The sequence below is a fragment of the Haliaeetus leucocephalus genome, unplaced genomic scaffold, assembly GCF_000737465.1.
Source record: "Haliaeetus leucocephalus isolate CR32 unplaced genomic scaffold, Haliaeetus_leucocephalus-4.0 Scaffold290, whole genome shotgun sequence".
NCBI lineage: Eukaryota > Metazoa > Chordata > Aves > Accipitriformes > Accipitridae > Haliaeetus > Haliaeetus leucocephalus.
Window position 1 is genome coordinate 137266 of NW_010972726.1, and position 11251 is coordinate 148516.

At 51.3% G+C, this 11251-nt stretch overlaps 1 protein-coding gene across 1 annotated transcript; it reads right to left on the reverse strand.

The window, feature by feature from the left end:
• Window positions 1-6161: 6161 nt before the first annotated feature.
• On the reverse strand, window positions 6162-7118 carry LOC104833465 (olfactory receptor 14A16-like). The gene has a single exon (XM_010570122.1). It carries the CDS (start codon window positions 7116-7118, stop codon window positions 6162-6164), a length of 957 nt encoding a protein of 318 aa, XP_010568424.1.
• Between the last annotated feature and the right edge of the window lie 4133 nt (window positions 7119-11251).

Consider the following 11251-nt stretch of genomic DNA (forward strand, 5'->3'; position numbering starts at 1 on the left):
TTGATTTTGGCCAGGAGGTCCTTTCTCATCCACACCAGCCTCCTGCAAGATTGCTTGACTTCCTGCCTGTCTGGGTGTACTCTTCTGGTGCTTGAAGAGGACAGCCTTGACCATCAAAGAGCTCTCCCCTCTTCTCTGCAGGACCATATCCCATGGGATACTGTCAAGGATGTCCCTTGGCAGACCAAAGCCTGCTCTCCTCAAGTCCTGCTCTTTGCCTTGTTCCTGAAGTCCTGCTCTTTGCCTCTCAGGAACCTCAACTCTACTTTCTCACCCCTATTACACCCCTGACCAGCTCTTCTTTGTTTCCAAGGATGACGTACTGCAGGACACTCCCCTTCACTGGCTCCTCAGGCACCCTTGCCACGAGGATGCTGTCAATGAACTCCAAACACCTCCTGGATGGCTTTCACCTCGCTATGTTGCCCCTTCAGCAAATTTCGGGGCAGTTTCAGTCTGCCATGAGGACCAGGGCCTGCAAACAGGAGGCTTCTTCCTGTTGTCTGAAGAAGGCCTCACCTGCTTTTTCTTCCTGTTCAGGAGGTCTGCAGCACACAGACACCCACCACAATGTTACTTATGTTGTTCTGGCCTCTCATGCGGACTGTCCAACTGTCCCTATTCAGCAGTGCTCCATGCACGCCTGCTGCTCTCTCACATAAAGGGCAACTTCCCTTCCAGGTCCAGACCAATGGCTTTATCAGTACCTGACCTCCCCAAACCCCTCAGTTTCTCCAGGAGGTGGTTTGAGCCACAGTATCCATCCAGTAGCCAACTCACAGGCTCTCAGGGCTCTCCAATATCCAGTCCAGGCTTATGGTCTCTAAAATAACTGGCTCTCAGGCCTCTTTTTATACTTGCTACCTGCTTTGGTTTGATATTTGCTAGTGGTTTCACCCACTGACATACACATCGACATCTCCTATTTTCCCCCACAACCACAGCAGGAAGCTGAGAGCACAGACCCCGGAAAGCACCTTTCCTCCCAAGTAGCCCCTGCCTTGATGTGCTTCTGGAAAAGTCCCCCTGGGCATGCCCTGGGGTGCTCTGGAGCTGTGAGCAGCCCGGACCTATGCAGCACCCTCTCAACAGCAGAAAGACCCTGCCTTGCTCTGCCAGCAGGTTGCTCCATCCACCCACAGCTTCTCCCCACGGTGCCATGGAGAGATCCCTGGGCAGGATGAGTGCTGACCCCCGCAGGTGGCAGAGTCCCTGCCCCAGCACACAGCCCCCCACAGTGCAGGGACCCTGCTCAGAAGGACAGCCCTGGGCACCCCTGGCTGCACACCCACCTTCACAGCCCTGCAGCCATCCCCAGGAGAGGGCAGCCTCATGCCCTGTCCCTCTGAGGGTGCAGCAGGGGAGCCCGGCTCTGGAGCATGTCCTCCTCCACACCAAAGAAACCCTGAGCGCTGTCCTGCCAGATCCTCGACACTGCAGCAAGGTGTGCCATTTCTGGGAAACCTAAAGTGAAAATTCAGGTAGTGACTGCTCAGCAGTGGTAATTTGTGACCAAGGATTTATCTGGCATGGAGGGCAAGAAGTCCCAACTGCAGAAGGGGTTAAACTGGCTGGAAGCAGGAATGCCAGAGAGAGGAGGACTCCCTGTCAGGGAGTGGTTTCCCTTGGTGATGAGATAAGGAGCAGCCACAGTATTGTCTTGTAGCCATTCTGAAATGGGAGGCTCAGGGGACACTTTTGGGCAGCAGAGCTGGGCTGGGCAAGGGACCCAAAGCCAGGCTGAGGTGTTGTCCTGGTTTCAGCTGGGATAGAGTTAATTGTCTTCCTAGTAGCTGGTACACTGCTATGGTTTTGAGTTCAGTATGAGAAAAATGTTGATAACACACTGATGTTTTCACTTGTTGCTAAGGAATGTTTAGTCTCCAGTCAAGGATTTTTCAGCTTCTCATGCCCAGCCAGCAAGAAAGCTGGAGGGGCACAAGAAATTGGCACAGGACACGGCCAGGGCAGCTGACCCAAAGTGGCCAACGGGGTATTCCATACCATGTGACATCACATCTAGTATATAAACTGGGGACAATGGGGGTGGGGGATCACCGCTGGGGGACTAACTGGGCGTCGATCAGCGGGGTGGTAAGCAATTGCATTGTGCATCATTTGTATATTTCCATCGTTTTATTACTGTTATTATTGTCATTTTATTAGTGTTATCATTAGTATTATTAGTTTCTTCTTTTCTGTTCTATTAAATTGTTCTTATCTCAACCCACGAGTTTTACCTTTTTTCCCAATTCTCCCCCAATCCCACTGGTTGGGGGGGGAGTGAGTGCGCAGCTGCGTGGTGCTTAGTTGCTGGCTGGGGTTAAACCAGGACAGGTGTCCTGTGCTGACCCTCCCAGTATTGGTGATGGTGCAAGTGTATATGAGGAATCAGCTTGGGATGCATCTTTGCAGACACCTTGTAGAACTTCTTACGGTGCTAGGACTCTGCCCAAAGTAGTGTTCATTAAGTTACGCTTTTAATACACTCAAGCAAAAACATGTCTTTAATTCACCTCAAGGGGTACACTAAAACTTCCCCCACCATTCTTGACTTCCGTGTATGTTCATACTTCATGAAGAAAGGCTCAGGAACAACATCAATCAGAGACTGCTGATATCACTTCTTCTGTAAGCAGGAAAAATAGGAGCACTAGAAAAATCGTTTCTTATTGTTCTTTATTTTTGAAATCTTTTCACTTTGACTGCACTCCTGAAACTGCTCTCAATAACCACACAGGAACTGAGGAATTAAGAAAAATTTAGCCCCGAGACTTGGCTTGCTAGGGTGCTTTGCATATCAATGAGCCCTCTGGTGCCAAGTTCCTGAATTGCAGGTGCTGGGAGACTGAACAAACCTCTGGAGAAGTAAAAGTCAGCAGTAAACCTCCAAGACTCTGAGGGTGTTAGCAGGCCCCACTGAGGACCATCACTGAAGAGAGCAGCGAGGCAATGACCAGAAGAGGCGGCTGTCCCTGGGGGCTGGTGAAGGAGGAAATCAGAGGCACTGGTGACAGGTGCAAAATGTTGGGGGCGGGACGGGGACCCAGCCCCACCAAGGCCCTTGGTTGCCCCTGCCACCTACAGTCTCCTACGCCTGTACTGTTTCCCTGCACATTTTAACCACCCCCTGCTTCCCTAGCTCACTCTGACCCCATGATGCCCCAAGCTTTACTGATGTCTCTCTGGTTGTTGCTTCAAACACAAATCAGTGGTTACTGTAGGATTGGCCAATGCCTGGGAGTTCCCCACAGCCTGTCCAGTTCTTCCAAAGCCTTGTGAATGCTCCTCTGCCATCCAAGATGCCCCAGCCCAAAACTCAAGTCCTCACTCCACATCCCAGCACTGAAAGGCATGTCCTCCTTCTCCTGCTGCCTCAAAATCAAAACTCCACCTATTTCACTTTAGAATCACACCTCCCCCACAGTTCAGATCTTCTTTCTGCCTTTAACACACTCCCTGCTACACCCCACCCCACCCTCTCCCTGTAGTCCCGTGTGGCTCATAAACCCTTCCCTCTTCCCCCGCAGTGATGGGACTTAACTCCAGGAGGTTCATGCCTCCTTCAGGATCCTGAGGCCCATCCAAGTTGGGGAGTGAAGGAGGGGAAGAGAGCAAGGTCAGCTCGAGGAGCATGACTGGGCACAGCCACCCTCAGCAGCGAGCATTCTCCATCTCCCAGGCATGCACACAACATGGAAAAATCTCTTTCATCCCTGACTTGCAGAAGAGGGGTCTTCCTTCCTGACATCTTCCCAGGACACACCTCCTCCTCTTCCCCATCCACAGACATCCACTGCTTGCCATTTCTGGCCTCAGAGAGGGTTTCAGGATTTGCTAAAGCCATCAGCCACCTCCTTGTTTCTCACTGACATCCCTCGACCCTCTCTCTGAGCCCTACACATGGCCAATCACTGCTGCTCAGAGCCACTTGCTCTTCAGCAGAGGCCTTGAGATTCCTGCATATTCCTGGTGCTTATTAACTATCTTCCTGGCTCTCTCCAGAGCTCATGGCAAACGTTGTTGTCTACAACAGGGCCTTTATGACCATTGTTTATGAAATCATTGTCTTTTTAAGATCTTCTCTGCAGGAAGAATAGCCACAGAAAAGCACCAAAGCCACCACAACAGAGTCTGAGTGAAGTGCCAGTAAGAAGCAGCTGAGCAACACCCAAGGCTCTGGCTTCCTGGCAAGGAGTGTCTCCTGTTTGTCACCTTTTCTCATGAAAGGAACAGGAAAACTGTCCATCCCATGGAGCTCTGCAGAAGGAAGATGGAGCTGTATGTTGTGTGAGGTGATACAAGCAGGATCAGCAGGTAGAGAAGACTTCCGTAGGGAAGGCCTTTTGAGGGAGTACCCTGACTTCACCCAGATGAAAAAATGGGACCGGGTAGTGTGCTGACATGATGGTTAGAAGTGTCCTGGGATAAAAGAGTGTGGATGAGAGCAGGTGGGAGAGATTTGGTTTGCAGAGATTTGAGGTAGTACTTTCCGTGTCTGAGCAGCCTGACGTTTGGAGCCAAGGAAAAATATGGAAGATCTCAAGGATGTTTTGGAATTAGTGGAACTATCAGTAATAACAGTAGCAGGACATTGCTGCAAGGGAACTATTCTGTACTCATGATGATGAACTAATGCTCTTTCATTTTTCTTTTTACACGACAAAAATAGCTATAAGTTCTCAGGGATTAGCCTCTGGTGTACAATTCTTAGAACAAGCGTCCATGATGGCATCTCCTGGCAGCTGCTTCATGGCCCCTGTCAGTGCCCTGTCCCTGTGCTGGCCCAGCCCCTCTGCCCATACACGGTCCCACGGCCCCACTGTGCAGGCACAGCATGGGAAAGGGGAGAGTCAGGGTTGGGCACCTTCCCACCATTGTGATCCCAATGATGGACTTCAGATCACAGTTCTGCCATGATCTTCCTACTTTTGCAGCTTCCCCAGCAGCCGACCCATGCCCTGCTGCAGCCTTGTCCCACATGGGATTTTGCAGATAGCTCTGCTCCAGGGTCTGGGGAAGGAGAGAAGCTGGGCAGGTCTGTCTGTTCCCCAAAACCAGCCTTTGGACCAGCAGGAAGATGGAGATGCCCTCACAGCAAAACTCACCTGTAAAACTGGGGTGAACAACAAGTGCTGGAAATGGCCAATGAGAGATGCTGGGGGTGACAAAGGCCCTGAGCCACCTTCGCAGTCTGTCCACACCAAAGGCACAGATCAAACTCCTCCTCTCCCCTACACCTGCATGTCTTCCATGCTTTCCACAAGCCCTGCCTCTGCACCACAAAACCCCAGTGTCAGTCCTTGCCCTCCATGGTCACACACTACAAGTTATACACTGATATTGTTCTCTCCTGGGCACTTTCCAGCCCAGCACAGCTCCCCCTAAACTCTTCCCACCACCCCTGACCTCCCTCCACCTTCCCTGCCCTCTCACCACCACAGCCCAGTCTGTCATGGCCCCACAGCAGTGCCCACCACAGGGTGCGGCAGAGCTCTGGGCACTCACCCCACAGCCCCAGACCCTCTGAAGGGCACAGCAGCTCCTCGGGGGTGGAGAGGGCTGAGCCCCAGGGCTGGGGGGCATCTGTGGCACAAGGCCTGAGGAGATCCCCTTGTATGATGGAAATGCTGCAATGGAGGCCAGCTCCGTCAGACAAGTGCCCACTGCCTGTCCTTGCCTGCGGCCACAGGCCTGCCACACAGCAGGACTCGAACCATGCTTGAAGAGCACTCAGGCCTTCCACCAACCAAAGGGTTCAGAAGGAAAGCATGGAAGTGGGAAGAGAGCAGCTCGGGAAAGACCAAGCACTGGTGCTCCCTGGCAGTGCTGCTGTGGTGTGACTCTTTTCTTCTTCCCCTCTGCACACAGGCACTGCTCCCTGCAGCTGCAGAGAAGGTCTTGGAGGAAGGATCTCAGAAAAACAAGTCACTGCAGGGCCCTTTATTTTGTTTAAACACACAGAGGCTACGGCTCCTCATTTGCACAGCATCCAGGTCACAGAAAATCTGGATAGACTGTGAATTAGAAACCAGAGGAATAAAGACATTTCTTTGTGGAATGCATTCAGATAAGTGAAACAAAAGAAAAAAAAACTAAAAAAATACAATCGACTTAAACACATAAGAAGACACGGAGGGCCTGTAAATGACATGTGAGTACTATGCAAAAGACAACAGAAACTTTATTCCTTCAGAAAAACATCTGGTAATTAGTTTTCTCAGGGCATCCTTGATCTCATGGTTTCTCATGCTGTAGATGAGGGGGTTCAGTGCTGGAGGCACCACCGAGTACAGAACTGCCACCAGCAGGTCCAGGGATGTGGAGGAGATGGAGGGGGGCTTCAGGTAGGCAAATATGGCAGTGCTTACAAACAAGGAGACCACAGCCAGGTGAGGGAGGCACGTGGAAAAGGCTTTGTGCCGTCCCTGCTCAGAGGGGATCCTCAGCATGGCTCTGAAGATCTGCCCATAGGACAGCACAATGTAAACAAAACACCCAAAGACTAAACAGACACCAACTCCAAGTACCCCAACTTCCCTGAGGTAGGCATCTGAGCAGGAGAGCTTGAGGATCTGGGGGATTTCACAGAAGAACTGGTCCACAGCATTGCCTTGGCAGAGGGGTAGTGAAAATGTATTGACAGTGTGCAGCACAGCATAGAGGAACCCACTGCCCCAGGCAGCTGCTGCCATGTGGACACAAGCTCTGCTGCCCAGGAGGGTCCCGTAGTGCAGGGGTTTGCAGATGGCAACGTAGCGGTCATAGGCCATGACAGTGAGAAGAAAATACTCTGCTGAGATCAAAAAGGTAAACAGAAAGACCTGGGCAGCACATCCTGGGTAGGAGATGGCCCTGTTGTTCCAGAGGGAGTTGGCCATGGCTTTGGGGACAGTGGTGGAGATGGAGCCCAGGTCAAGGAGGGAGAGGTTGAGGAGGAAGAAGTACATGGGTGTGTGGAGGCGGTGGTCACAGGCTATAGCAGTGATGATGAGGCCATTTCCCAGGAGGGCAGCCAGGTAGATGCCCAGGAAGAGCCAGAAGTGCAAGAGCTGCAGCTCCTGCGTGTTGCCAAATACCAGCAGGCAGAACTGAGTGTTGGAGCTGCTGTTGGACATCTGCTGCCTCTGGGTGTGGAGCACTGAACAAGGAGGAAAGGACAGTGACAAGTTAGGGCATTATTGTCCGACAAAAATAAAAGCCATTTCTCATCATACACATTCACTGCACCTTTTTCCATTTCAATGAGATCTTCAGCTCTGTTGCTGGAGCTCTGGTTGTTGCCGGCTGAGTGTGCCATGAGGAGCAGGACCTCTGCCCATTGGCTGCCAAGGAGTCAGCCCTACTCTGCAGCAGTGGGTTTCTGGGAATGCTGTCAGTCAGGGGGTCAGTCCTGGTGTTTGAATTGGTCAGATAAAACCGCTCCTAATGTAAAAGTGCTTGTCAGCATCTGCACTCCCAGGACTGAGAAAGCACAATCAAAGCATTGTTTGAAAGATCGTGGGTTTTTTACAGTTCTCCCCCATCTCACCTGGAGATTTTCTTGGATTTCAGAAACTGTCATAATTTCTATTGCACTTGGAGAAAACAAAGTGTGTCCTGTGAGGCAAGAGGATTGCCTGTGGCTTAGTGCAGAGGGAGGGGAGCTGGTCTGTCACTCTGTCTTGTTGCCAGCTACACTGAGCTCTCACCTTTCTGAGATGGAATGTAATCACACCCCTGTGTTAACCTGAAAAGACTCCAGGCACTACTGAGACCAGAGAGACCCGCTGCATACCACGAACTGTCTCCCCCTATCTCAAGGTTTCAGCATCCCACTTCTTGCCAAGAACACACATGGCTCATATCACAAACCCAACAGCATTTCCTCAGTCATAGCATCTCTGTGCTTCTCCATGGGGCATTCAGGTAATGGCAAGATGCTATGGGACAGATCTGCATCCTGGAGGGCAGCTCACAGCTTGGAAGGACACCCCAAGAAAATAGCCAAGTGTCCTGATGATGGTATCTCAGGAAGGGAGAGTCAGCTCATTTCCTAGGGAATGACACAGGCTGCATTGCCCACAGCCCCACAGCTTGGAGGAGAGCTTGGACACCTGTAACCTTGTTCCCATGGTCACAGCTGCATGGGAGGACCCACAAGTTCAGTGTGTGGCTCTGCAGCTGAAACTCCCACCCCAGAGAAACAGCAAGAACAAGATAACAATAGCAATAACAGACTAGTGGAGAAGCAAGGAAAAAAGCAGAGATTGACTGGCTCAGAGAGGCAAAGGCAGAGGCAGCCAGGCACTCAGGAAAGAGTTACCCTTACCCAGCTGTACATGCCACCTCCCAGACACCAACAGAGCCAGGCAGTTGTTCTCAGTCCCTGTGCTCTACTTCAGGAGGCTCCTATCAGACTTACTGATCCCTCAGAGTTACAGCTCAGGAGTCTCAGGGACTTGCTGAAAGCATGACAGCTCCTTTTCCATTTCTCCCAAAAATTTCCCCGGAGTAGGAAACTGAAAACACAAACTCAGGAAAGCTCCTGATGTTTATAGCAATCCCTGCTTTGACCTTGCCCTTGAAAAGTGCCCTCAGAAATGTCATGGGAGATGATCTGGAGCTGTGAGGTGCCCTGAACCACACAGCACCCTCTTGTCAGCAGAAGGACCCTGCCCTGCTGTGAGATGCTTCTTCCACCCACAGCTTCTCCCCACTCTGCTGTTACTGTTCCCTGGCAGGCTGAGTACTTACCCTGACCGGTGGCAGAGTCCCTGCCCCAGCACACAGCCCCCCACGGTGCAGGGACCCTGCTCAGAAGGACAGCCCTGGGCACCCCTGGCTGCACACCCACCTTCACACTCTGCAGCCATCCCCAGGTGAAGGCAGCTGACATGCCCTGTCCCTCTGAGGGTGCAGCAGGGAAGCTGTGCTCCAAAGCACGGCCTTTTTCTCTGCACTGGAGAAACTGTGAGAGTCCTCCTGACAGATCCCATAGGCTGTGGGATGTGCCAGCTTTAGGAGGTCATTCCAGGAACCACAGCTGCATTGCCCTGCAGCCAGAGACTTACCCTGTTAAGGGCTGTCAAGATTTTTCTCCAGGTCAGCTCTCTCCTCTCTCCTCCCACCCCACACTGCCTTCAACCTCCCTCTCCCTTCCCTCCTCTCCCATTGCAGAGGAGCTGCTCCTGGGCAGAGCTGTCTCTCTGCAGTGCTGCCTGCTTGCCATGAGCTCCCTCCAGCCCAGGAGCCCAGCCCAGCTCAGCAGCAGAGGACCAGCCCAAGGCAGCACTTTCTCTGCCCCCTCTGGGCTCCCTCCAGGTGTCCCTGGGGCTCCAGGGGAACCTGCTGGGAAACAGGCTGAGGCAATCAGTGATGGTTATTCCCTCAGCTAGGGAGAGCCACTTCTTTCATGAAATGAAATTTTCCACTCAGAGACAAAGTTACATCTACATGTGACTTTTTTTTTCTTTCCAGAAATATAATCCTTCTCTCAGAGTTACTTTTAATGTACCACTTTTTTCGTGTTATTTTTTAGACAGGATACTCAGAGAGTGAAAGGCAGGGATCTCCTTTACCCCTGCTGAGGGAAGGGATCCAGGGGTCAATGGAGGCATCTCATCCTGCGTTTCTACTCATGGCATTTGAAGGAGGCTCAGCTCCCTCCCATGCACACCACAAAGCCACAGGAGGTGGGATTCCTCTTGACTCAGTTCAGGTGTGAGCAAAATGGACACCTGCATGGGAGCTCCTTGTCTCAGCTCCCATCTGAATTAATGGAGAGGAAAGGCAGGAGTCAGGTGTTCAGATGCAAATCCCTGGTGACATTTGAACTGCCAGAGGTGGTCCAAGATACATGTAGGTAACAGCAAACTGTAATGGAGAAGTTCATAGAGACAGGGCAACATCTTGGGAATCCTGTATGAGCCTGGTGGGAAATTCCTTTGGCCAAGTGACATGGCAGCTTATGCCCAACTAAAGGCCAAAAGAACCTTTTCCTACTCCTTATCTCCATGGCACTTGATACAGGTATTCATATGAACGATTGCAGTCATGTACCATAGCAAGAGCTGGGTCTCTCTCTTTTCCATCAGCTGAATTTACTATACCTCCACTGACTGTAATGGCATGTGTCCCATGATCGTCGCCACACTGCCTAACAGAATTCAGGGCACGTCCTCTGTTTCATGTCCAAATCCAGGGCCACAGAGCTGCACCAGATGCCAAGGCTGGCAGGGACCTCACAGGACCTACAGGAAAGCAATTCTCATTCAGGGTGGTACATCACAGACACTCCAGACAGCATCGCAGAGAGTGCGGTTTGGTGCCTGTGTGCCCTTGACTGATGCCACCAGTCAGAGGCATCAATCATCAGATGCCATCAGAGAGGCAAGGTCCATCCCTTCCCCACCCAAGAGCTGCTGGCATTGCATGAACATAAAGCATGTCACACAGGGGTTTTTACTCACTCCCTTGATGATCCAGTCAATGAAAAGACCAAGAATTTTCAGAGTGTGCCTGGATACATCTTGTCTTCAAGCACATCATCCTCCAAGCACAGCAATGGTCCATATCAAAACTCAGTGGAAGCTCAAAGAGGATTTCAAGGGCACCAAGATGAACTTTTGGTGCTTCAGGAAGTGTTACAGAAGAAAAAGAGATAAGGTAGGACCACTGGTGAATTGAGTAAGATTCAGTGTAGATAGATCTGAGGTACTCTACGTCACAGCCTCGGTTACCACCAGCCAGGTCTCCCAGGCCATTGAGCTGTGAGGCAGGACTCTGGAGGAGAACAACCAGCAGTGGATGGGGATCAAGCGCGGGGTTACTCAAGCAAACTACACCCTTAGCAGTCCCTGGCAACCATAGGGGCTGCATCCAAGGGTGCTGAGAGAGTGCTTTTTCTTGAGGATGTGCTGGTCTGTTATGACACCAGTAAGAAAGGAACATGGACACTGTGAGCTACATTTTAAAATTATGTTCATCATCATTAACACTATAAGGAGAGAACCATGCAGATCATCTTCGGTCCCTTTAGATGGTGGGAACCCCAGGTGGTGTAGCATTGAACGGGCCTTCGGCCCAAATGCAGCAAAGCATGCAGACCCCATCCGTAGAAGACAGTCTCCTGTTTTGGTCATTCAAGCTACTATAGGATTTTCTTACAAGGAACAACTCTACTCATCGTCTCAACAGTCAAACAGAAATGATGTTTTCATGAGAATGTTTTGCTGCACTGTTAGATACAGGCAAGGCCACGCAGGAGATG

Coding starts and splice junctions, on each gene's coding strand:
- LOC104833465 (XM_010570122.1), bottom strand. CDS start 7,118: ATGTCCAACAGCAGCTCCAACACTCAGTTCTGCCTGCTGGTATTTGGC.